This window comes from Rhopilema esculentum, chromosome 11, assembly GCF_057945365.1.
Source record: "Rhopilema esculentum isolate cy_ngs chromosome 11, ASM5794536v1, whole genome shotgun sequence".
Lineage (NCBI taxonomy): Eukaryota > Metazoa > Cnidaria > Scyphozoa > Rhizostomeae > Rhizostomatidae > Rhopilema > Rhopilema esculentum.
Window position 1 is genome coordinate 5,057,679 of NC_142825.1, and position 26,983 is coordinate 5,084,661.

General features: G+C 35.3%; 2 protein-coding genes and 1 long non-coding RNA gene across 6 annotated transcripts; 2 read left to right on the forward strand and 1 right to left on the reverse strand.

The window, feature by feature from the left end:
- Positions 1 to 543: 543 nt before the first annotated feature.
- Positions 544 to 11,981, forward strand: LOC135693849 (carnitine O-acetyltransferase). Of its 2 annotated transcripts, XM_065212431.2 has the most exons (14): positions 544 to 658; positions 1,467 to 1,879; positions 2,429 to 2,482; positions 3,177 to 3,336; positions 4,054 to 4,228; positions 5,448 to 5,507; positions 5,934 to 6,130; positions 6,745 to 6,845; positions 7,139 to 7,261; positions 7,555 to 7,677; positions 7,918 to 8,053; positions 8,844 to 8,906; positions 9,633 to 9,770; positions 10,786 to 11,981. In XM_065212431.2, exons 1-14 carry the CDS (start codon positions 623 to 625, stop codon positions 10,990 to 10,992), a joined length of 1,986 nt encoding a protein of 661 aa, XP_065068503.2. In that variant the 5' UTR covers positions 544 to 622; the 3' UTR covers positions 10,993 to 11,981. The 2 variants fall into 2 exon arrangements, with proteins under 2 accessions (XP_065068503.2, XP_065068504.2); XM_065212432.2 differs by lacking the exon at positions 5,448 to 5,507.
- A 947-nt stretch (positions 11,982 to 12,928) lies between these two features.
- On the forward strand, positions 12,929 to 26,983 carry LOC135693850 (stimulated by retinoic acid gene 6 protein-like). Of its 3 annotated transcripts, none has more exons than XM_089111339.1 (20): positions 12,929 to 13,193; positions 13,333 to 13,592; positions 14,974 to 15,076; positions 15,682 to 15,767; positions 16,278 to 16,438; positions 18,011 to 18,131; positions 18,423 to 18,483; positions 18,926 to 19,033; positions 19,365 to 19,459; positions 19,802 to 19,875; positions 20,556 to 20,617; positions 21,394 to 21,532; positions 21,732 to 21,807; positions 22,229 to 22,316; positions 23,139 to 23,187; positions 24,184 to 24,211; positions 24,458 to 24,559; positions 24,997 to 25,160; positions 25,821 to 25,937; positions 26,159 to 26,983. In XM_089111339.1, exons 2-20 carry the CDS (start codon positions 13,582 to 13,584, stop codon positions 26,374 to 26,376), a joined length of 1,863 nt encoding a protein of 620 aa, XP_088967465.1. In that variant the 5' UTR covers positions 12,929 to 13,193; positions 13,333 to 13,581; the 3' UTR covers positions 26,377 to 26,983. The 3 variants fall into 3 exon arrangements, with proteins under 3 accessions (XP_088967465.1, XP_088967463.1, XP_088967464.1); XM_089111337.1 differs by having other exon boundaries at positions 12,931 to 13,193; positions 24,094 to 24,211; XM_089111338.1 differs by lacking the exon at positions 13,333 to 13,592 and having other exon boundaries at positions 12,933 to 13,193; positions 24,094 to 24,211.
- On the reverse strand, positions 16,278 to 18,937 carry LOC135693854 (uncharacterized). The gene is made up of 2 exons (XR_010517045.2): positions 18,532 to 18,937; positions 16,278 to 16,480 (listed from the first exon to the last, which is right to left on the reverse strand). It is a non-coding gene; the product is annotated as an uncharacterized LOC135693854 (long non-coding RNA).

The following is a 26,983-nucleotide window of genomic DNA, read 5'->3' on the forward strand; positions in this document are numbered from 1 at the left end:
CTTTCATCCAGCATGACACGCCCTTTCGTCTAACATGACATGCCCTTTCGTCGGGCATCTAAGCTTCATAACCCCCTAATGAAAATAATGAAGTTTCGCCCCTGAGCCTAGTACTAAACTTTCTTGGAATTTTGGGCATCCTAGCACTAGTTTCCTATAAACCAGTTTCTTATAAGTATAAACCTCTTCTAAATCCTCCTAAAATAGGAATGATGATGTTTCAACGTACAATTTTGTTTCAAATTCAGAGCTGGATTTTAAAGATTATAAAGTCTGTTGATTATTTGAAATCTGAAATGTGCTCTGCTTCTGTAATACAGTTTGGCTGCAACCCCAGCGCGCAGGCTACCCCTGCCCTGCCCCTGTCCTGCCCCTGCTCTGCCCCTGTCCTTCCCTGCCCATACCCTGCCCTTGCACTGCCTCTACCCTGCCATTGCCCTGCCCCTGCCCTGTACCTGCCCTGCCCCTGCCCTGCCCCTGCCCTGCTTCGGGCTTCGGATGGCAAGAGATAAACAATCAGCCTCGTTACCACGCCTCTGAGGACAAAGTTCATCATAACATTTCAAAGAGCAGGCTGCAAACGTGGACAGCTCATTGAATTTTTCTGCAATTTTGAGCTGGTATGCTTGCCAGGAAGGTTGGCGAATCCTGCCTGAAGGTTGGTAACCATCTCATTCATAGCAGAATTCTAATTCTGCCAGAATTTTTAGTATGAGCGTTTGTTATTTTTTTAAATAGAGGTAGATATCTACTGTATGGATGCATCCCTCTTGTTAGAAGAAGCCTAGGTGCAGACTTAACAGATAGGAGAAATTAAATAAGACTTTATAACATCCTCTATACGCAGGGGCGGATCCAGATCCTGAGAGGTACATTACTGATTAGCGCCCAGAGCAAACTTGAAGGAGGGGCAGTTGGTAGTGGGGGCGCTGAAAATTTTTCAAAAATTGACGACGTGAGAGCGCCGTATACAACAATTTCAGATCCATTTTCGGAATAAACAACATAACTTTGAAGTAATCCTTGAAGCAAATTAACCTATTGGTCTCAGAAACTTTTTCACCTGATTCTCATTCTTCAAAAGGGGCGCACAATTTCCAAAAAGGGGCACCTTACTTGTTTCATCTTGTCGAGAGGGGCAACTGCCCCTAGTAACCCCCCTTAAATCCGCCACTGTCTATACGTCTACATGCAGGCAATCCCTATGCATGTGGAAGCTGACTGGAAAATGCTTAGAAAAAGAACTGTGTACTTACTGGCCTGGCAGGCAGTGAAAATGGGCATGCAAACCCCTTCTTTGTGTGTAGATAACAATTTCTAGCCTGTTACATGCAAAGCATAATATCAAATCTTGGGGTCTATGTGTAACTGTTTTTTTATGCTGGAACCTTGCATTCTGTTGTTCACCCAATATCTACTTGTTCTTCCACTGTTAAGTAATTTGGTGCTGTCTTTCTTATCTCCAGGTCATGTCAGTGTCTACAAACAGCTCAGGACTGAAGATGACAAACTTGGCAAAGCATTTACCAGCTATTGGGAAGAAATACTCAACATTCAAATATGAAATGACTCTGCCTCGTTTGCCAGTACCACCCCTGCAGCAAACAATGGAAAAATATCTTCTTTCTGTAAAACCTTTATTGACTGAAGATGAGTATGCATGCACTAGGGAGGTTGTTGATGATTTTAGGAAGCCAGGTGGTGTCGGAGAGGCACTTCAGGACAAGCTTGTTAGTAGAGCAAATAAAATGGAAAACTGGTTAGCAGAATGGTGGGATGATGTTGCCTACCTTGGCTATGAAAATCCAGTTGTTGTCCATTCAAGCCCTGGCATCTCGTTCCCTAAGATTGCATTTACATCAAAATTAGACCAACTTAGGTAGGTGTTCTCTGCTCTGTAAATATATTTTACTCAGACTATTATTATCTTCTTGATTTTATAAATATTTTAATGACCAATATTAAAAGTACATGACTGCCTGTCACTTTCTTTAGGGTACTCCCAAAAGTTTACTGTGAAACCCTTTTCAGTCATTCCATGGGTTTATTCTCCTATGTAGAGTCATCATATTATGAGGCAGTTATTTCATTTGTTACAGATAGCTTCTAATTCATACATGAGTGAACATTTCAAGTGTGCAAGTTTCTTTTTTTTCTATAACTAGATAATTTTTAATTAGAATTTATAAAGTCATTGTTCTGGCTTCTAAAGTCCCAGTCTGCATTCCATGTAGCCACCATAACATTCCAGCTGCACCCATTTCCCCACAGTATTTGGCTAATCTCCCTTGAATATTTGAAGTTGTGAAGATTTTGTTCTTTTATCAAACAGCATGTTGTGATGTACTGGATATCTAAACCTCATTTTTCAAACATCTGATAAGGCCCTGATATGTTAATTTCATTGAAAATATGATTTTCATTTAAGGTATTGTGCAAAAGCTATAAGGGCTGTTCTTGGATTCAAATCTCTTATTGACAGGTAATATTTGAGCTATTTACACTTTTTTTACTCCTTTGGCAATTTTAATTGCAATTGAATATTTTAGATATTTTAAAGCATACTCACATGTTCCTTTTGCCTTTCTGTAATCTTTGTTTGTTAGAAAGCTTATCAATCATTAGACTTTTGTGTTTCAAATAGCAATTAGATTTAAACATTGAAGGGCATAGTTAATGATTAGCGTGTGTTTATTCTTCATGGTATGAAATTGTATTGAATTTGCTTTTTGGATAGCAAAAGAAAGCAACAGGGTAGTCAGGATGAGAATATCATAGATTTTTAGAACATTTGCAATCCAACGTCTTTATTAATGGATAGTGATCTAACATTGATGGGTTGTTACATTATCTCATCCCACCAGGAAAAAACGCAGTGAATGGTAACAAATCCATGTATAATCCTGATCCATTTTAATCCACATTTAAAATGTATAAACAAGCTTAATTGATTAGATTTCATTTTCAACCAGATTTTTTATATTATGATCAAGTTAGTCTGCCAAGCTTAATTTTTGTTTGGGATGCAACATACACCTCAATAAAATAGTGTAATTCTTAAACCATGGTATTTTTTTCTTGATTATCGTACTAAGCCAAAAATTATTGCTTGTGATTAATGTTATCATATTTTGCAATTATGGTTAAAAAAACCACCTGCTATCTTTATTTCACAGTGAACAGCTTCCAGTTGACATGCAAGGAAAAGATCCAGTGACCATGGTTCAATACAACAAGCTCCTTTCAATATGTCGAATTCCACATCCAACAACAGATTTCACAATAACCACACCAAGTTATCAATCAAGGCATATTATTGTCATGTCTAACAATCAGGTATGCTAGATGACAGAAAATAGATAACTTATTTAGGCAGAATTTGTAAAAAATTTTGTATGTATCAATTGATGTTAAAAAATTAATTTCATCGTATCAGTTTCTAAAGAATGCTCAAGACTATATACATAGCAGTAACTAACAGGTAGTTGATTTCATTTAGTTTGGTAGTTTGCCTTACTATGTTCAGTAAAAAGTACTGGAAATATCAAGCATGCGAATAGAATTGAAAGGTCTATCAATCTGGTTGAGCTAATAGTCCTTTTGTGCCCAAATTTATAACAAAATCCTCTCTGAAAAATATTCTTCTTGAGAGCTTAGGTTCCTATCAGTGATATCTTATTAACGCTATAAGAAGCAGTGAAGAAGCAAGAAGAAGAAGCAGAATGGTTGCAAGATTCATATGCAATGGGGAGGGGGAAAGAAAGAGAGGGGTGCTCAGGGAAAAGTAACCTCTCTGTTACTTTGTTATGAAGGAAAGAGTTTTGCAGTTATTGCCCCCAGTCCCCCTCCTTTTGAGGGATCTGGAAAGTGAAATTTCCCAAGGGTACATCATTTTATGCATTCGTACTTGGTTTTCATATGTTTTACCTTTTTAGCATCTCATAAAAATCAAAGATACTAAAAATCTTATCTTTTTTAAAACCCTAAATCATCTTGCCACTTTTCCTTGAATTTGAACTTTATTTATTAGCTACTTCTGCTTTTTCGTCTTAGGCATTTGAAATGGATGTATACAAAGGTGAAGAGCCATTATCAGAAAGCGAGTTGCTAGGCCAACTAGATGCAATTGATAAAATATCAAATGCAAGCTCCGATTATCCTGCAATTGGGGTTCTTACAACAGCAGAAAGAAGAATTTGGGGAAAAACATACAGAAAACTGAAAAGAGGTTAGCAGCACATTTTGTTCACCTGATGTATAGAATATCTGTGATGATAGAGCACACAATGTTTTACGCAGATAGGGACTGACTTTACAATAATGCTCTATTGAGATTTGGAGTCTACTTCCATGCTGTATGGTGGCTTACTAGATAGTAATTCTAAAACTTTATTAATATACAAATTGGATTTGCCTTGGACTTGCTAATCTCTAACTCTCTTAAAATTCTTGAGATGAGGTATTGGAGAAGTTTGCAAAAATTTCAGTTCTATTTGTCCAATAATGAAATTTTTGAACATGATCACAACAACCAATTATTACCAGCTCATCCAGAAACATTATGCTATTGAAACTCAGTATAGATTTCATACAATATGTAATATAAATATTTTGCTGTATTAGAGACAAGTGCAAAAATGTGACTAGGAGTTGAGCGTATTGCATGTATAATATGGAAAATGAACATGGAATCTACCAGACATAATATTGAGATAAACCAAAAATATCTTTTTTTGGTAGTTTACAAGAATTTCTGTAAAATATCTAAGACTTATTTTTTTTAATTAGAAAAGGAAGTATTCATGATACTTTTATACTAATAAACTTCGTTTATGTTTTTCATACTCAAGATAGAAAGAGACTAAAAAGCTTTCAATGTGAGAAACATCATAGCTATTATTTAGGGGTTTATAAAAGTTATTCCTATTACAGCATTTTATGTATGATGGCATTAACTTAAGACTCTCCCTTTTATTGATAATCTTACTTTCATCTTAATCTCTCTCCTGTCCTTCATCTTTTTAACATGTTACCTTTTTGCAGATTATATCCATGCAAACAAACAAAATTTCTCTCTCTATACCCCATATATCTTCTCATGAGTCACCTTTCTCTCTCTGCAATCCTGTTCTCTGCAGTTGTCAATTTTTCAACGAGCAATTTGAAGAACAAATGAGAACTAATGAATTATTTTTATCTGCTCGAGAAGCTCGAGAATGGAGCAGATAAAACCTATTCAAATCGTCATATGATTGCCCTAACACTTTGTAATATTCTAAGGTTTTCCTTTTGCAACCCGTCTTCTCTAACACGCAATTATTAACCTTTTTGATTGCTCTATTCGTTGGAAAATGGGAAGCCTCACTGTAACGTGCGTACGTCTGGTTTTCAGTTGAAATGATCTGTTTTCTTTGTTGCTTTTGCTGTAAAATGTCTCCTTTCTTGAGGATCCACCGCTGGAGACGTCTTTCGGGCTTTGAGAAAGACATATGACAAATCAAGTGCAGGTACCATTCTCTGTTTCCTGCATTACTCTCATTTCTCCATAAATTTACTCTCTTTTCTCTGCTTTACTTAATCCATGTACCCTATGACTTCCCTTTTGGATATCATTTCAAGTTCTGGTTTCTGCCGCTGCGATGATATATACCAAAACAATATGCTAAATCTTTTGTAGACTTTCATGATTGTAGAATTTTTACAGTTCTCAGTTTGAAATTAAATTAGAGTACACAGGAAAGCTGTTCAACCCTTATCTCAACTGTCCAAGTATCGGTTTAGCAACAACAAAAATAGTCTAAACAGCCTTAACATTTCAACAATAAACTTATGCTGTCGAGAGCAACGAGTTTTTAGTTTTTTGGCTATTTAGTCTGCCTTTTTTAATTGAATCAAAGTTTGGATCATATTTTAATATCGAGATTATTTTTCAGATCCAATTAACCGTGGAAGCTTGGACAGAATAATAAAATCGATATTTGTTCTTTGCCTTGACAAATCTCATGGGCCACCTTCAAACACGCCAACTGTCAGTGAAGATCCAACGTTGACAAATTCAGTAAATCAAATGCTGCACGGAGGAGGATCCTCTCTCAATAGCTGTAATCGTTGGTTTGACAAAGCATTTCAGGTACGACAAGCATATCTGTTTATTTGACATCGCATTGCGAGTTATCTTAATGTCTCAGAGTTGAACGACATCGTGCAGCTTGTTGTATAGTGACCAACGAAACAAACTTTTAATATTATCTACAAGGATACCGGAAGGGATAGGGGCACGGCACCCCATAATATTGTTGTATTCGTCGGTATTTCAATCATGGCGTTTCCTTCCGTTTCCTTCAGTTTCCTGTCACTTGAAGGGTGTGGCATAAAATCCAATCATTGTCTAAACTTCCCTTCACCCCATCCTTGCCTCTTAAATCTATCCCTGATGCTGTTATATATAAAATAAAGACATGAAAAGGAAACAATGTCAACAACACAAGGATTGCATACTAATTCTCAATCCTTCTTTACTTAAAAATTTCTGCGTCTCCTGTCAACGGCAATATTGCTAGTGGTTATTCTTTTCATTGGCAGTGATCAGTATTTTGTGTCATTTTCGTAAAAAACTTCCTATCAATGCGTTTGCAGATTTGCTATTTATGTCGTTGATCTGCAGTATGTCATGCTTCATAAAATACACCAAAAGTATAGCAACAGGTGTGTATTGATTGCATTGTTTTACAATTCTTTTGATAGCTCATCGTATCAGAAGATGGCCTTGTTGGCTGTAACTACGAACACTCCAGTGCTGAAGGCCCACCCATTCAAACATTATGCAATCACATCATTCGATCATGGTTAGGAAACTTTCAAAAACTCTCCTCTTTTGGACAAAATTTTTTTGTCTTGTGAACGCATGGGTTAATATACATGATATATTTACCTTTGACGTGCGTTTTAGTGCTTTGGTTTTTTTAGAAAGTCTAAATTATGAAATAATACTTATCTTTCTACTTTTTAGTCTTTTTGCTTTAAAGCTCATGCTTGCTTAACATTTGGCCATTGTCTTACAAGGCTCATGTAAATGCGTTTTTTAATCCAAATTATATTGGCACGAGGTAATATTTGTTTATTTTTGTAAACATTCTAGTACCTTTGAGGGCGGGGAGACAATAATGCCTGCAAGGACAATTATAGAACCCAAACAATTGCAATGGAAGCTTTCAAAAGATATGGAAGAGAAAATAGAAGAAGCAAAAGAATCGATTGACCAGTAAGCGTCATTTGCTTTCATTTATCTTTCTACATCATTATCTAATTTTATTGATATCTTTTTTGTCTATTTCTGGTTTCACGCTACCTTTATATGTAACATGTAACTTTCATTCCTATATGTAACATGCAGCTTTCATTCCTATATGTAACATGTAACATGCAGCTTTCATTCCTATATGTTACATGCAGCTTTCATTCCTATATGTAACATGCAGGTTTCATTCCTATATGTAACATGTAGCTTTCATTCCTGCGGAGACTCATGTTTATAAATGAAGTCTTTCTTCTCAGGCTTGTTGATGACGTAGACATGAAAGGAATCAAGTACATGGCCTGTGGAAAGAATGTACCCAAAGCTAACAGAATGAGTCCAGATGCATTTATTCAAATCGGCCTTCAACTGGCTTATTACCGGTATGTTTTTCTTGCAACATGATTAAACGTAATCTATACTTTTTTTAACCTTTTCTTTTTTGTTTTTTACTTATAGTTTTTAAATCCTTTTAAACTCTTAATATTTGATTAGAAAGATAGCCATTTATCACATTCATTCTGTATTTTAATTGCCTAATCTCTGCAATTTTCCAACCGCCACCTTTTCTAATGTAATTGTTAGCAACTGCTGTTACTAAATTGTTTCTTTATTTTCTCTAGGCTACATGGTCAAATGGCCCCAACATATGAAAGTGCTTCCACCAGAAAATTCAGATTGGGAAGAACAGAAACCATCCGTGTAGCATCCCTTGCTGCGAAGGAGTTCTGTGAAGCTATGACGTCAGGCCAATCAAATGTATGCCTGTTAATCTTACATTATCTTTGTTGCTTATGGCAAGCAATTATTAGTCTATCAGTTATGACAATAACTGCTGGGGATAATTCATACATGTATCTGATGGTAACGATAAATATATAAGTAAAGTAACGAAATGTGACTGACTTGTGCAATATATAATCATATGTATATTGCTCGATGCCTTAAAGCAATGCTGTACACTTTTTGGTGTATATGACTGGACAGTTCAAGCTTCAATGTGATCATCAGGCAACAAAGTAAAAGGTCTATTTGTTCCTGGTATATGACACCGAACATGTTTTTTTTAAAAGGTGAATACTCAATACCACTTTGTTTCCTGCCTTTTCATGTTATGTAATGAGGAAACGGGCTCTCCTACGCTTTACGGGCTATATTTTGTAATGAGGAAACGGGCTCTCCTACGCTTTACGGGCTATATTTTGTAATGAGGGAACGGACTTTCCTACGCTTTACAGACATGAAGCCCTTTGGATCTTGAATATGTCCCGCTGAGCAGAAATATCCCTTTCAATTTCTAAGTAGACCCTTTTTGTACAATTTTATTCCATTATGCAACGATCTGAATAATGATTGATAATAAATTTAAACCAACCCTATTTAATAAATTGAGCATGATCAAACGTTTAAGCAATGTGCCCTTAATTTTCTGGACCTGTCAACTTTCTAAATTCTTTAAAGTCCTTCCGAATTGGACATCTGGCGTCCTGCACCTTTGTTTATGTGTCTGATTTCAAATTGTCTATAGCGAAGGCTATTTCATCAACAGGAAGCATTGAAGAGAGAGTTGTTCATGAAAGCAGTTGCTGGTCACGCAAAGTATACGAAAGAGGTGGGATATTATGAAAATATACAACGTTCTTTCAATCAATGTGCGAGGGACGTTGTTTAGTCAGTAGTGCATGTTAGAATTTTAAACAATACCAGCTAGAAGTTTGTTATCGTTCCTAACAGTATGAAGTAATAGCTAAGTATTAATGTTCGTTAATTGAATGTTCATAACTCGTGTTCAGCACCGTCGATAGGCTGCTAAATTATCATATTGCTCTTAGTAGGATTAAATATTTCAATCTCGCTCATTCAATTTTAAATATTTCAAAAATGGCTTTGAAAAAGCAAGCGGCACTGATTAGGCAACCTCAACAGTCATGTGCTCGGGTTTCTGATTGGCCTAATTCGATCCACAACTAGGTATATATATTTCCTAGCGTAGAGTTTTCGATCTATGTTCTGAAGTTTTATACTCTGAAGAGTTTTTACCACGAAAAGATTGTTTTCAAATAATTTCCAAACCATTATTTGGCGGTACAGAATTTGAAAATGGCTTTTAAAAAATCAAACATTTTACATACTAAAGCTTTTCATCTGTCACTTTGAGTATAAAATGTGATAATACTTATCAAAAACTCTTAGCTAAGAAATATACATATCCTGCTATGGATCAAAATACGCCCAGCTGATAAGCGAGCTAATGACTGTACAGGTTGCTCAATCGATAATTCAGTCTCAATACAATAATAGCAATTTTTATTTACAATTTTGTTTTTTTATTTTCAAGGCAATTAATGGTCAAGGTGTAGACCGTCATTTGCTTGGTTTGAAATTAATTTGCATGGAGTCTGGAATGAAAATACCTGAAATATTCAGAGATAAAGCGTATAATTACAGTTTACACTTCAAATTATCGACCAGTCAGGTGAGAATTTATTCAACTTAATGTTCTTTAATATTTTCATTCTTGACACTCGGGCACGGAAAATTAAACTGCTTGCAAGCTCGTCAGTTGATTTTTTGCTTGCTACTAATATACTTATGTGCTTGCTATTTATATTTACCGAATTCTCGATTGTTTATACGTTTTCCCTGTAGGTTAATAATTTGTTGATATTAAACCCTCAAAAATGGTGTTGGCAAGGGCGTCAGATTTTTTCTATATAGTAAATTTTAACTAAATATATAACATTGGCAAAAACCAAGGTCTGTGGATATGAACTACGTAAACACGCGCCTGTACTTTCTAAAATTGATCTTTTTTATTTCTGCATTTTTAAATATGGTAAAAACCTATTTTCCCATTTATAAGAATCGTGTTGCAAATGCATAAGGATAAAATGTATTTTAGGTATTGTAACAAAGTTAAAAATATGCTCCTAATAGCAAGTTAATGATGCTTTAAAGATCATGGAAAAATATAAACTATTTCATGCATAAAGCATAAACTTGCACCAATACTGGAGAATGATCGCTCCAGTATTATGTTGAAGACTCTCGATTCCTGGTTGGAGCTGACTGTAAGATCCTTGATTTTTTGGTCGAAGCTTACTTTCAGTTTTCTATCTTATTCTTAGTTCTAAAGATTGACAATGAAGTCCTATGTCCTTCTGTCAGTCGTTTGAATTTCCCAACTGAATTCAAATTTGTCAAACCCTGTTTCGTCGTCTGCCTATTTTTGCTCATTGCTAATTTTTGCTTTTTTTCTTGCCTGTTCCTTCCTGTCTTCCCTTTTATATTATCTTCTTACTATGTTCTTACAAATGTAAGCTTATAATTTTGCCTCTGTGTCAGTGAATAGTCCCACAGGTACAGTAATTGCTATACTGTGTGTTCAATAATTGTTAAGTATAACCAAAGTCTAACCAAGTCCCTTTTCTTCATGATTATATGACCGATATAGCCAGATTTTGTGCATTAAAAAAATCTTCTTTTTAAAGGTACCATCACCGCACGACACTGTTTTGTGTTTTGGTCCCGTCGTTCCGGATGGCTATGGCGTTTGCTATAACCCATTAGAAAAACAACTCAATTTTGCGGTTGCAGCGTTCAATTCCAACCCAGAGACTAATGCGGGTCGCTTCGGAGAATCGTTGAAACAAAGTTTTGATGACATTCAGAAGATCCTATTGCAACCTAAGCTTTGACGAACAGGGCCCTCGGTTTCATTACCTGTAGCATGATGTCATTATGGAATTAAGCGGATGCAAAGTGTCTAGCTAGCTCCTTGTAACTATTTATTGCTTATGCATAATGAATTCTTATAAAGCTTTGTAATGCTGTTTTACAGTATATTTTCCTTCAGTTTCCTGTATGTATGTTGGCATTGCATGTTTTGTCACGTATCGTTTCATTTTCCAGTCTATGTAATTAGCTATGTCTAACTTTATTTCAATTTATGATAAGACTTAAAAGCTAATTTTGGTCCTGAGTGTCTTCATCTTTCATCGCTGTCTACAGGTTTATCTAAAGGACATGGAAAATCCTTGAGATACATTTTGATTCAAGTATCCTAAGGTAGGTTTTTTTTTGGCATACTTCAAAAACCCTAGAGCACGAGATAATTAGCGCGTTGGTCGTCGGTTTGAGTGCGTTGCTCTTCGCGAGGCCCACAAAAATCATCATTAACAAATAATTCAATTCAGGTGTCTGTTTAAATTCAGTTGTTTTTCACGCAGCTTTCTTGGTGTGTGGATTTTTTTCTAAAAATGATCGAGATTTCTAAAAATGTAAGTCACTCCATAAAAATGACACACATCCTTGGTGGAATTCCTTTTGCTTATCTGAATATCCCAATAAATCATTTGGTTTTGTGGAAATCTCGTACGTTGTTCACAAGAGTGAATTGTCTGCAAGATATCGTTCTCGTTGTAGCTCATGGTGTACTACCTGTATAATTTCGTTTTAATCGGAAAATAAAATATCCGGCGTCGTTATGGAAGTGGTCCTTAATGTTTGCAAGTGCCATGTCCCTAAACTCCATCTTTATAGACTTTTGATTAAATAATCGCATTTATTTGTAATGAAAATGTCATGCAGCCGTGTTCTACTCCTCTTCCTTTAAGTATAGTAAAAAGGAGAACAGTTTATCACAATTTTGCTGAGATTCATTCATAAAAACTAATTTGTTTTATCAACTTTCGTAGAAACTTATTACTTACTTAAAATTTTGTACCAAAAGCTGTCTTGAAAATCCAATTTTTTGGTTTTTGTATGGACCACAAAGGGATTCTACGTTGGAAACGCGCTTTCAGTGGAAAGGGCGATGAATCTTCACACCACCTTCGCTATTTGGATCGTTGCCCCTAAAATGTTCGGTTATTTCACTGGTAAGATTCAAAGTTACTCCTAGCACTTTTCAACCTTTTTTCTATTAGAACAGAGGAAGCGTGTCACACGATTCAAAAAAGTTTATATCAAGCTATATTGTTTTACAAGCCAGTGAAAGTCTCTTCAGAATCCTCTGGAAAACCCCTCTACAGCTACGTTGTTAACTGCGTCATCAATGTCATTTCGTCATGGTCGTCATCCTCGTCGTTGTCATCCTCGTCGTCGTCGTTCATGTCATTAGGGGTTTTCCGTCGTTCTTGACTAAAACGACTATTTTGTGTCTAACTTGAACTAAAAGATAGGATTTCTGTTGATTGTGTCTTAAAATAAATAGCTATACTTTAATCTTTATCTAACAAGTGATTTGAGTATTTTTTGTTTGTTTTTCATTACGTAATTTCCTTTGGTGAAAACCTTGCGAAAGAACCTAATTTGCATAAGGAATCATATCACACAGTTACACTACATTCTACTGCAAGATGCCAGCGTGCAAAGCCTCCAGATCTTCCAATCTTTCAAAATGGTGCACTCCTAACAGTTCTAATTATGAACTATTCTGCACTATAACGTGAACTAAAAGGCTCCTTTTTTGTCTAAAACGCTTTTTTATTTTGCACTATGCACTAAACTAAAAGGCCTTCTCATTTTGCCCTGAAATCCGATCCCTAGTCATCATATTCTTCTGCGTCGTCGTCATTAACGTAGACGTTATCGTCGTCATCGGCGTCGTCATTCGCCCACCATACCACACCATACGGTCTCGTCTCGTTCCAGTGAACAAGCCTAGCCGGCGTCGCAGACCATATTCTGAAGGAAAATATGGTCTGCGACCCACGCTAGAACAAGCCATGCGGTGTTTGCGGTGTTTACTTTGAACTTTGCACCAGCTCTAATTTCAAAGCTGTATTTAGAGAAAGCTGAATGGTCTGTCTTCTGCGTGATAAGGATTGGCATTGACTGTTCCCCCGTTTCTTAAAAAAGACTCGATTAAAGGTCGTCATTTTATTGAAAAAATGAGGTGAGTTGCTTCTTGTTCTTGACTACGAGACATTCTTGTTGAACTATGCAAAATACAATGCAATGGTCTCTCTCATAAATATAATGCAAAATATATAATATTCTATACTTACCGAGCTACCCTCTTAATCTAATTTTAGAAAGGAAATTGAGCAAACAGATGTTTCTTAGAGAAGATAAATTCTAGATTTGAGAATGAATTTTGAAAGGTCTTTCTTTTGAGTCACTACAGTCTGCAGAGTGGCAAATACCAAGCCTCCAACATCGGTGTTTGGTAGCAGGGCCGTGAAAGGAATAAGGGTGCTCACCAATAAAATTTCTAAAAAACACTAGCTGGCACTGTTCTGCATTCACATGGAGGCTGATCCCCTGGCCCTGTAGTCCTGTGGATGCTAAAAAGGTAAGAAATAGAAAGATATTTTTATAGGGTTTGGGCAAGGCTTGTTAAAATCAGGAGTTTTACGCACAGAAACAAGCGATTTAAGATAAATTCATCCATAACATAACGGCGATTACAACTCGAACGAAAACTTAGACGAAGTATCATCTTACAGCTCACAGCATGACAGCGTGCAATAAAAGCGGAAGTAAACGTCATTGTTCGTAACTAAACAATAGCTCTATTTTTTGTATATTCTAACAAGGCTGTCACGCTGGAGGTCAAATTTCAGGTCAAATTTGCTAACAAAGTGGGTGAACCATCGTTTATTTGCCAAAAAGCTTGAAATTTGCTGACAAGGTACTCTTAGATGGCAGAAAACTCCTCATTTTTGCAACAAATTTTTTTCCAAGTCATAACCCCTGCATGCTCCCCTATAGTGACAGCCCTGGATTTTGGTTGTGTTCTTTAGAGCCAATTGTATTATGAAGAGTAATTACTGAAAACAAAGTCCATTAGAGGTTGCATTTAGAGGTAATCGAGAAATAATTTTTGAATAGTAATAAAAAATTATCTCTGTGTGAATTGGCACAACGGAGAGGACTAATAAAATAAGAGGGGGGGAGGGGTAAAATGGCTGATTTTGATAAGCATTTCAAGATCTTGAGTGCATTTAAACAGCCCTTCACTTCAGGTGCAGGTGTGCAAAAACCATCATAAAACCCCAGGTGTGCCAGCACTATCAGCATTTCATTTTATTATTTAATAGATCTAGTTTTTGGGTGCACCCTTAGCAAAGCCGTTGTTAGGTCGGATGGGCCCTAGGGCATAATCAATGCTGGGCCCCCTAATCTTTTTAACAAAACATTTGCCTGGGGGTTCTTTTCATACAAAAAAGGTACAAAAAGGTGTTACAAATTAAGACAAAATCATCAAAAAATTTAGCTATGTGGAAATTAAAAGTTATTCAATTCCTGACCCCTCTCTCTCTGATTTATTTTGTTCAAATTTTTACAGATTCAAATTCTAAAGTCAATCTTTTTAGCAAGCGTATATTGCTTTCAATATACGGCACATCCAAGTCATTCAGTCCTCCCTGGGTCATGATTAAAGCATGATATGTTAAAGCCATGGTTCCTTATTATTTCGACAGACCCACTTTGCTAGCCTTCTTTTGAGATGGTTGAAAAAAAGTTTTAAACATAAACAACACAAAAGTACCTTTAAATACTTCAATATTCAATTTTTGACCTTTTTTGGCCCTTATTGGATAAAGCCTTACCTGCAATGATACATGTCATTGAAAAACAAAAAAATTACTGCCCCGGCTGACCCTCCTATCAGCACTTGGTAAAAAACGTGTTTGGAGATAGTTTGCCCTTCTTACCTTTGTATTTTGTAGCCTCGGAAAGACAGTGCAAGAAGACTCAATGGATATACTGACATGTGATGCAGTCCAGTCAAATATGAATGCATTAATATTGGGGACATTGTGTATTGCCTCCGTAAGTAGTATAATTATTTTATTACATATTCAACACCTCTAGAGACCTGGACATATTCAGGTGTTGCAGTGGGAATTTTTGTCATGGCAAGGAGGCAACTGCTGTGCCCTAAAACACCTACATTTAACTGGTACACTTCTTGTGCTTGGTTGTAGTTTTAAAATAAAAATTGGCTTTATCTGTGTAGCAGAGAAGAGCTCTTGATGGTACCTTTAAAAATTCAACTGTTGGTTGGGAAGGAACACTTTTGTGCATTTGAGCTGCTGCACTGTGATTTTTGCAATGTATCATTTTCTTTCTATATTCCATAAATGAAGGAACCATAGTACAATTATTGAACAATTATGGAGGAACCATCTGTTTTTTGAGATGGTAGCAGCTGATACCATTTAATGTGTTTTTTGATTGCTACATCTCTTTGTTGTCAAAATTTGCTTATGAATGAAAACTGAAAGCATGCTTTATATGTATTGCAACAAAGAGGCCATCAGAGGAAGATGTAATTTCTTGTTTTAAGTTTCTCTCCCAAATAGCTAGGTTTTTTCAAGGGTAGGATCAACACAGGGTAGCCTGTCCCTGATTTTGTTGTCTTTGTTTTCCTGCAGATAATATTCTTAACTTTGATGTCATTCTTGGAGCATCGTTCAGCATTCAAGCTGAGTTGCTGCAATGGAAGGCCTGGTCTTGTTGTGTGAGTTATGGAGAGCTTTTCTTTTTTCAATTAGTGTATCACTTTTTCTTTGTAGGGATAGGTAGAGTACAATATAAACTTTCACAAGACAAATAACAAGTTCGGTGACAAAGAAAGACATAGTGAAAGTAGTATTCTAACTTCTATTTATGTGAATCTTTTTTATAATATTAAGAATATTGACTTTCCTGTTTTTGATAAAAGTCTATGAGATTGCAGTGAATTGGCATTCAAGTTAAGACAGTCCATGTAGTTTAGACAAAAATACAAGGTTAGTTGAGACAAAAACTTTCATAACCTCTTAATTTGCTTGATTTGCTTTTATTTGATTCTTCTGATATATGATATTTTAATCATAATTCTTTCATAATCAAATATTCTCCACCTTCAGTTTTGGCATTTGTGACAAGACATCATTGGTAATAGCAGAATTTTTTTTTATATCCCTGTCTCTTGATTTCTATTGCAAGACTTTTAAAGCTCAATTTTGATTACTTTATGATGTTTTAGTCCACTCAATCTTCTGGATGGCTATGAGAACCGTTTGGCTTACTCTTTAGCCTTTGGTGTAACAACCTCCTACTGTATATCAATCATATTCAATGATGCCCAGTCAGTTCTTGGCAGTTCTATTGCAAAGATCATCAAGTCTTCACCTTCATATGTAAATAGTAAGTTCCTGAAAAATTACTTTTGATATTGCCTCCATTGACCTGCCATTACAGAAAGTATCAAGAACATCAACACTTAGAAAAATATATATATAACAGCATGCAACAAAACAAAATTAGGACAAATAAAGATTAGCTAGTTTGGTAAAAGAAAGAGTTGATTTGCTGTTACTAAAACTTTGGTGTATTTGATTTTGAATCAAATTACATTTACATTAAAAAAGAATTGGGAAAACTTTTGAAGACATCGTATACAATAAATTTTGAAAGGCTTCGTAAAACCTTTTGCTATTAAAAAAGTACATACAGTATTTCTATGAATTTTTGCAAAATATTGTCTGCCAAAAAATTCAAAAAACATCAGCCATAAACATTCTTAAGGCCTCAAGACCTAAACATGTACGAAGGCAAATGCAACAATTCCCCCTGCAGAAGGTGCCAAGCAAAAGAAGGAACATTTGAACATGCAAATAAGGCAGTGTCAAAAATTCATAGGGAAATTGCCCAAAAATGAAAGTATCTTACATGCAAATAGTACTAAAAAATTTCAAAAATAGAATAATTCATGATATTTAGATTAATTTTTTATCTTAAAAAAGAAAAAAAACATTTCCTTTGTTACTGCCTAAAAGAAGAATCTGCATTGATTAGAAAGTCCCTACTCCAAAATGAAGAACGGGGTGTACTTTTTTCTTATTTTATTAGCAAGTATTAGGTAGATACTACAGATATTATTTTTCATTTCTTGGCCAGTTTTTTTGTTTTGATTCCATAACATTCTTGGATCTTTGCAAATTATGTTGTATGACATATTGTATCTATCAGTTAGATGTTACCCTTTATCGTTTCATATGAAAACAGAATAGGTTTCAAGGGAGTAAATGGATACACCAGATATTTTTCCAAAAATGTTGGGAAATTTGATGCATTATGTGAAAAATACAAGGAAGAATTGGTTTTTTTCATTGATTTTGAACGGCAAAACTAAAGAATTGCAAATGTGCAAAGTATGTTTTCTTTTCGCCCAATCACCCTTGATTATATCTTCCAGCATGGGGGAAAACTATGCAAGAAAAACCAAACTCATTTCATGGTTTTGAGTACTTTGGGAGCTCCTAGGGTATCTGAAGCACTCTGGGCCCCTAACCCTATACCTAACCCAATCCTAACCCAACCCTAACCTATACCTAACCCTAACTTTAACCCTAACTCTATCTGGGGCATAGCCCAAAGGGGTGTTTCAATATTTCAAACTTTGAAGATATATCAGTTTATTTAATGAAGAATTTCATCCATCTCTATTCCTGCCTTAAATTGAATGTATATTCTCAAATGTCTCAAGATTTCACTGGAAGAAGCTAGGCCATTTTGTATTTTTCCAACAGTAACATCCGAGGAAAGGTAATTGTAACAACAGTAACAACCTGCAAATCTGGGGATCTTCAACGCGCAAAATTTTTTCGTAGCATTGCCCTTACTGAAAAAATTAGTTTATCTGAGTTTGCATTCCTTCAATCAAACCCATTAGGTATATCATTCTGACTGTGAATTATTTCTTTGTTTTTCATTTAGTATTTTTCAAGATGATTGCAACAATTTTGCTAGCAACTGGTGCTTATCCCTTGTTTGTGTGTATTGGTACAAGACATCGTACCCTTGGATCAACTTTTGGCTTTATATTCAGTGCTACTTGGTATGTTTCAATTTTTTATCTGGTCACCCAGGGATTCTTTGAGTTCATTGTTTTGTGTTTTTGTATGACAAATGAAAACTTTTCAGCCCTTAAAAACCTTGAATACTGCAGGTTTCACGCCATAATTTTGTTTATAAATGAACCTTCCGTGAAGCAGAAGTTATCATCTATAAGATTGAACCATACAGCAATTCAAAGTCAAACAACCATCTCTACTGTGATCATAATAACATTGCTGAAAATAAAACATCGACTTTGCCACTTTTGTTTGAATTTTTCGTTTCCTTTTAGGTTTTCCTTATTTTGTTACAAGATATCAAAGCTATTCCGGAACTGCTACGAGGACAAAAAGGTTTCGTATTTTAAATGCTGTTATTATCCTGCTCTATTTTTTAATTACCTTGCGAGATGCAGTGTGTATTTATCTTCAAAATTCGTCGTTTTGTCTGCCAGCGTATGTCGGCGCTGGGTTTAGAAGAATCTTTCGAATTACGTCATTTGATTTTGTCTATCATTCTGGATTCATATTTGAGTCTTACCAGTCTCCATGTAGCCTTGTAGAGTAAAGCAGACGATAATGGCAAATAGAATTGTAGATTCAAGTGATCTGTGTTGTCGACTTACAGCCATAGAACGTAGACGACAGAGCGGCTAATAAACAAAGGATCGAAGTTATGGTTTATTTTTGGCAACGATGTTTCTTGTGATTTAATGAATTCTTGCCATTGGAGCCTTTTTCTGTATTAGAAGCCGGTTCACGTTCCCCGTGATAGCAAGTGCGATTTATTTTGCAGGAACTCCTTGCTCTTGTTCTGGCTAAGGAGGTTCCCCAATACATATGCCTGATTTTGCTCATGTTACATTTTTCGCGTGCCATTTTTACATCCATCCGGGCTCGTAGGGTATGTATTTATATTACTTCTTCAAGAACTCGAAAACTCCTTGTAAATTTATCTGAAAGCTGTAAAGATCTTGCAACATTCTTTTTGAATTTTTGAGTTTTATAAACAAGATTTTCATGGCGAACGTATCAGTACCCAGAGACGCCGGAGAGGGGGCGCTGGGGGGGGGGGGCAACCGCCCCTTTTGCCCTTTGATAGGAGGGCCAGGGGGACCAAAATGCCCTTTCCATGAAAGTGCTCTTTACATCGGCCTTTTATAATTATCAAAGAGATTCATTTGAAATCCTGACAGTAGTGCCTTTGACTTTGGTCCGTTTACTGGTCTTTTTAGTGTTTCCGTAACCAAAATGAAGTGCCACTTCCACGTAAAGACGATTATATGTACAACTATGTGATGGCCCTTTTCAAAAAGCAGCAATACCCCACGTAAGTATCGTTTCTTTTAGGACCAAGAACATTGCTTTTTAACGATCGTTTTGTCACCATTCAGGCGGAAATTATCTTACCGTAGGCTGAAAGCATATATTATACTTTAAGATATCACAAATCACAAATTCATTCTCTGGTTTTTTCCCGGAATATTCCGGCAAAATGTTTCCGCAATTTTTCGGCCTCTATTTTTCGCTGTGCTGAACAATTTCACACTTTCCTCCTACCCTTTTTTGGTCTTAGAATTTAGATATGTTTGTTATAAGCGGTGTCATTTGCGTTGATAAAAAATTTCTGGCATCATACTGCCTATGCTAAAGGCCTTTTTTCCTTCATCAGACTCGATGTCAATTCGCACTCATCTTTGATTGGTTTGCTAACCAAGACTATTAAGAGAAAGTTATATAAATCTGGTATGCCTTGCCTTCTTATTTGCCTTTAAAGTATTCTAATAATAATGACGATGATAATACTATTTACTGTTAGTTTGACAATAGCGTGAACATTAATAAACATTAACATGAAGCAATTACCAGCAATTTTCTGCATTAATATTTGTCAAAATCACGGTTTTGTTATTATTTCTATATTTATTTTTTAATCTCCATATATGAAATTTGATACCTTGGAATTCTGTCTGTAATAGTTCAATCATTGAATAATAGATCAATCATTTTTTGTATATCAGTTACCAAATTAATGATGCTTTGTCTACAAACTCAGAGCGTTTTAACATTTGCACCAAATTTAAACAACATTTGCAAATTATTTTATTATTTTATATTATATTATAATTATTTTAGAATCCTCTCATTACATTTTTGCAAAATATCTGTTGTGGCATAATTGCATATATGTTGTTACATTGTTGCCTAATTTTTGTCTGTGATTACCTAAGTAGCACAAGCTGTGTGATTTTCTTTACATTACGTATCAACATTGTACATGGAAGGAATGAAGGATTCTCATCAGGCTTGAAAATGGCGGTGTTCAAACTTTTTGCAGTCGATTTTCTCTTCTGATTTTCGTTTCTTACCAAAATGTCTTCTTAGCTTCATTCTAAATTGACGTTCGCCATTTTTTTTACATTTAGAATTTAAGTTTTCAACAAGAGTTGTATGTACGTTTATGGTGTCTTCTGTTGCTGTGTACATGGTAGGGTTTATGTGCTTATGTGCTATGTATTTCTGTTAATGGCACTATGTCCCGACGAATTTCGATGCCCTTTTAGATTCCCTTTGGTTGGAAAATAAATAGGCCATTGTTACGTATTCCAGTTGGCAACGCAAGGGTAATCCTCGATGTTTTCTCAATTAAAATGGTCCTGTATTCAACACTATGTTTTATCCGTCATAAATCCTATTTTCATTATTTTAGTGGTCAGCTTTTGGCAAAAATAGTTTTTCTTTTCGCCTACCCCCCCTCTGTTAAGTTTGAATTTTCTTAGGGGCTCAGTTGATTGCAAACACAAAGCACCCTTGCTTCTACTGATAGTTCGAAATTCTTTCTGCAAAAGTTCAGCACGTTTTCTTTTTATTTGTAGTTTATAACAAATAAGTTGCATAAATTTATTTGTGAGTTTCTCTATTCTAAGGCTTCTTATTATAATATGTGGTTAGATAAGACTTGGTTTGAGAAGCTATTTCTCTAAATTTTTTGGGTTTATAGATGATCCTATATGTAAAAAATAATTCTATCAATTATTGGCCAGATCAATCCTAATTGGCCAGAAATTTTGGCTGGAAGTTAACATTTGGATGTTTTTGAAAAGTATTGATAAGATTTCTCTCGGTGCTTCCCTGGTTCTTAAGTCCATGGCCATGACAATATTGTAAAACCTTTCAGTTTATTGCAATCCTTTCTTCAATGAAATCGTTAACACTGTTTATGTTAATCCTTGCTTGGTAGTTAAAATGTGCACAATTTTTCAGCTCACAGTTAATCTTCTTGGAATTGCTTGGATATTACTGGAAACAAAACTCGAGCCGTTGATCGATTCAAGCAACCTCAATCGATTTTTTGGTCAATCCTTTGTCATTGAAGCTCGCAAGCAAGTTAGAATATGGACATGTACGTGTTTCAGTTAATACCTAGCCCCCGCATCCATGAATATTTTTGTATATTCTATCTTCGCGTGGTCATAAACGGACCAGCTCCAAAAATGATATGATTACGTATTTGAAGTAACCAAACTAGGGGTTCGAAAGTACACTCATAATTTACGAAGAATGATTTGAAATGAAATGTAACATCTTATGTTTTCTTGTAGTTTGTTGCTATGTTTCAATCATGGTGTCGACAATAAAGACTTACATTGTTTTTTTAAACATGCTTAGCTGGTACAGGTCGGTTGGCATCTCGTTTTTATCAATACTCCTATTTTTGCGCACAATAAAAGTCTATCTACTTTCTTCTTTTGCAGATTTCCTCTCAAAAATTCAAATGTAATTTCCAAATGGTTACCAGGTTATAACATGTGAACCCTTTTCTAAATAGCTGCAACGATCAAAAACCGTGATCTATCAATTTATATTTTTCGTCTCTTCATTCCCCCTAAATTCTCTTTTGTTATCTCTCCTCCCTTCCTTCCTTTGATAATACTTGATTTTGTCAGAGTTAGTTGAGGAAATATCAAAAGTTTTAACATATAAAAAAATTAAACATGTGAAATGAACGCCCCCTTGTATTGGAAACGTATCTGAAACATCAAGTCAAATTAGTTAATTTGCTTATGCTATTCATAAAAAATTTAATATTTTCCTTTAGGCGTCATCTGATGAAGCTTCGTGTTGGCGATCGGTCATGGCTGCCAGAGTCAATTAAAAGGCTAAATGACTCACCAGCAAGTCTCACGGTTGGTCTTTATTGAAGTGTATTTATCAGTTCATGATAAAACCCACCTGCTTATATGTTAGCTATATTTCCCTGCAGGCTCTGATTTTTTAATGCAAGATGCCCGTAACTTGAGGAAAACAGCTTCTACCTAACAAGGTTGCCTGTCATTGGCTGCAAGGGAGAAATAGATTGACACATCTTTGAACCAGTGCTAAGTTTATGTTATGAGATAGAAGATATTTAAGTATGAATAGTTTCAAGCGAACGGCAAGATATTGGGATGGCTCTGTCCGCAAAACTAACCTCTGTAATTATAATGGTATAGTTTTCTCCGTTTATGTCCTTTTTGTTAGTCATATTTAAAATATCTTTTGGTTTATTTATTTCTAAATTGCCATTGAATTCTATATATTCATATATATCTATGTAAAGCTAGAGAAAAGTTGAATTACCAATTAGATGTCAAGCAAACCAAACGAAACGATCAAAATATGTTCTAGATATTTCATTCATGAATTTCCGTGGCCCACTTAAACATTGGGTACCTACTTTTAGCTTAAATGTTGTAGGGCATAATACTAATCTTGTCAAGGTTATGACATAATCAGGCTACACAAAATTGATTTTCAGCAACGTAATTCTTCTGACAACCACAGGCGTAACTTCACGGTCAGTTTCCAAGAACGAATTCTCGGACAGTTACACCGTTTCCTAACTGTCGTCCCAAGAATTCGCCGTAGAGTTTTATTTATGTAGGCTTTCCTTCAAAGTATTTATCAACTTTTATCAAGTGGCTACTCCTAGCAAGTTCTAATTGGAAACGTTTTCATGTTTTTTACAGGATGCAAGTATGAAATATGCTGGTTATCAAGTTGCCTACGTTGCTTGGGGTAAAGCAGTTTCAACTATTTTACACTTCACTGCAGGGCCTAGAATTAGCCTATCTTTCAACAACTTTAATGACAATTTTTATTTTATAAGGCAAAAAGATAAACAGTCGCATTTACTGTGATCTGCAGAACACTTTAATGGGACTTCACCAGCAGTATAGTTTATATATCCAATCTTTTCCGAACTCGAATTGAGGACTACTTGCATAGAACACGTTAAAGAAATATTGGTTATATTGATGTATTTCTAAGTGGTTGTCAATCTGAGCAAGTAGAACTAGGAACAGGTCTAGCTTAACAGCATTGATAACATGGCACTGTCTGCCTCTGTGTAACGATAGGGTTCTTCTTACGACGGTGAAGTATCAGTTCGTTGGCTGAGCGATGGGCTAGGCCAACGGGCCTAGCCCCAAGTAGATAGCACACAAGAGATACTCGTTATCTGATGTTATCTCTATTGTCAAAACAGTAAGACTAAACTTTTCTAAGTAGGATTACATTATATTAAAGCACAACAAAGGAACACTGTGAAACATCACACAACACGATGACAGTGACGCACATTTCCCGGAAAGGGAGTTACTAACACAACAGCGCGACAAACAAACATGTGACATTAACACGCAACATAATCAAAGATCTAGCTGAACATAATAATAATAATTACTGAAGTTTACTAATGTTAAAACGTTACATCTGTGTTTCCCAACATCTGCTTATTGATCGTCAATTGATAACTGTTTTGAACAATAGTTATAAGTACCCAGGGAACATTTGTGACAAAGAAGAATACCCATGGTGGTGTCATTGCCTGTTAATTGATTCAATTTTTAAACTAAACTGCCTGCAATATTTGGCAACAGAATGCCTATTGTTGATTTTTTTAAAATAAGTTTTCCTTATCAGGTTACTGGATATTTTCAATCGTTTTTTGGCTTCTTCTTGGATTGACATCTTCGCTAATTTTCTATCCACTGTTTCATGGAACATCTTCAGTCCTGATACAAGCATTCTACAAAGTATGGTGTGTATGAAACACAAATTTAACATTTCCTTATTATTAGAATTTAGTGACGCAAAGTTTATTATTTTGATTAGAAAGCTGCTTTTATTCATATTGAATATGTATTTATCGACGTGTATTTCTGTAGCACCTCAAGATATCTTTTATAGCATTGGCTCCAAGAAGAATGTACTGTTTGTTTGTCACTAACCATTTTGATGAACTTTACAATAATCGTTGTTATAATGCTATCATCGTTTTTTGCAGGCCTGCATTGCTTATTACAGTTTGCATTTTCCTTGCGGAAAGGATCATAGCAAGATACTGCTTTCTGTTCAAAAAGGGTAAAATCATAGCAATAACAAACAGGTATTCAATTTACATGTTTGAACCGTTTGATTTACATTTATTATGTTTCAACGATGATACCTAACTGAAGCCACGTTTTGAAATATTTCATTAGCATCTTACAAAGTTTACTGCGCGATGCTAATAATAAATATAAAAAAATTATTTTACAACGATATCCCTCTCTTTAAAAAAGTTCAACTTGAAAAATTCTGAAATTAAGAATATAAAAACAAGAATAATCTTAAATTTAGTAATTTATTAAACCCGAATTTCCATCAAACCAATTATTAGTAATTTAATTCGTAATCAAATAAACCAGATAAAGATATATTACATACATTACACAGCAACCTATCATCAAGCCAGAACTACATTTAAATATAGATATACCATATTTTGTATAAAATAATATGAAAATTTAATAGCATGTAAAATGTTGCTTTTTTGCTTTGTAGGAAAGTGTTTAATATCGTGTCGTATTACTTGTTCTTCTTCAACATATTTCTCGGCTTCCTGTCATGCTTGCTCCGCATTTTGAAAAGTGTTGTTGTTGGAGTAATGTTCCTTGAAAGGGTCCAGAAAAGTATACTTCCAAGTTCCTTTGAAGTTATCGATCCAGGTACCCCACACTTAGCTAATACAAACTTTATTATCTTGTTTCTTTTAAAAACACGATGCATGCAGTGAAATCAGTTGTTATGCATTTTGGTGGCAGTTTCTTATATCTAGGCCACTGTAGTAAAATTTTCTTGACACTGCCCTACCTATGTCAGATATCACAGTTTTTTTGAGATATTTGAAAGTACAAGGCAATTAAATCACGAGAATTAAAATAGGCAGGCTTATTTAGGGTCTTGAAATTCTTATTACACACTGAAATAGCAGAAACAAATAGCGTTATAACATTAGCCACACCCTTCAGATCACTGGAAAAATGATGGAAACGCCCATTTTTAGAATTCAGTTTTTAACTTTGAGATAAAGAAGATAAATAAAGTAAAATCTTGACGTTATTTTGTTACTACTGATTACTAAAAAACGATTTATCAAAGGACAGAGAAATATTGGGGGGAATGTCGCACCCCCTACACCCCCTCCGCTAAATCTGTCCCTGCTTATAGCTAAGTTAGAGCATAGAATGCCGTTCTGTTGCCTGTCTTCTGTATTTCACTATAGAAAGCACTTTTCAGTCTGGGTGTTATCCTTAGAAAGTGGTTTGTGGGACAATTTTTGCAAAATGCTAAACCAATCCATCATGATGTGATGTTTTCTTTCCTAGGTTATTATGCCTATATAGGCTGCATACACATTGAGCATACACTTGCCAACCCTGTTTTGAGAGTATTCTTGGATATTTTGAATGAATCGGTTGACTGCAAGACGTCATCCAATGCAGGTAGGATGAAGCTAGTACTTTTAAGTTTGTGACATAGGGCTGGTCTACCAGCTACTGAGATGTTCTTGTTGCACTAGCTGCCCTTAACCGAATGTTTTTAGAAGTTATGAACGGGTTTGATTCGTCCTTCACTCGGTCACAATTGAAACATTTACAGTATAGGTATCGTTTGTTAAAAATCGTCCTTTTTTACACTCTATTCTCTATTCTGCTTATTTCAGAAAATATCGGAAATTTTCGCTCCAACAGCAGCCAGTCATTATTAGGGGACAATGAATGTGGCATTGCATTGGAGACAGAAAGGTATCGGATTATACGGAACAAATGGAATCTTGCATACACCTTGATAAAAAATCCGTCGTTGCTACAGTTCAGAAAAAACAAAACGAATAAGCGACCCAGTGTCGAGTCAGAGTACAGAGGCTCGGTGTCTTGTTGAGTGCAAGCACAAATAGACAGTGCAGTTTATTGCTAGTTGCTGAGGTTTCCTCGGAAGTGCAGAAAGTTACTCGGAAGGGTAGAAGTTATCATGCATTGAATGGGAGGAGGGACATGTTACATTAATATCCGATGAAGAATGAATTTCATTTCTGAGTTTTTTTACCTTGACTAAATAATGTTTTGTTTACTGGCTGTGATGTAAATAATGAGCATAATTAGGATGAGCGATCACTCCAAATGAACTTTAGTAAATGCTGCAACATAGTGTATTGACGTGCGGGTGTTGGCAACCAAGAACCGTGTCAAAAATTGTTATTCTCTTCACATTTACTGTATCAAAATCACAAACAAATTATAGGGTCCGAATTTAATCCAAGGGTATATGCTTATGGCGTCTACAATCAGCCATCCTATTACAGGCTTATATCAAGTATACATTTTTTTATCACATATCTGTAATTGATTGTACATGATGTATTTTTAAAGGGAGAAATTTATTTTTATTTGTTTTAAAAAGAAGAGCTATAGAAATTTTTATACGTATGTGATATATGTTGTGATAAATGATTTTATTGTTGATTTTAGTATTCCGAAATAGAGCATTA

Excerpts from the sequence above, each read along its gene's own strand:
- LOC135693849 (XM_065212431.2), top strand. The coding sequence starts at position 623 with ATGCTTGCCAGGAAGGTTGGCGAATCCTGCCTGAAG. Across the intron at positions 3,337-4,053 it reads TTGTCATGTCTAACAATCAG|GCATTTGAAATGGATGTATA; the intron begins GTATGCTAGATG and ends TTTTCGTCTTAG. Across the intron at positions 8,054-8,843 it reads TGACGTCAGGCCAATCAAAT|GAAGCATTGAAGAGAGAGTT; the intron begins GTATGCCTGTTA and ends TTTCATCAACAG.
- LOC135693850 (XM_089111337.1), top strand. Across the intron at positions 19,034-19,364 it reads CATCCATCCGGGCTCGTAGG|TGTTTCCGTAACCAAAATGA; the intron begins GTATGTATTTAT and ends TGGTCTTTTTAG. Across the intron at positions 19,876-20,555 it reads GAGAAAGTTATATAAATCTG|AATTTAAGTTTTCAACAAGA; the intron begins GTATGCCTTGCC and ends TTTTACATTTAG.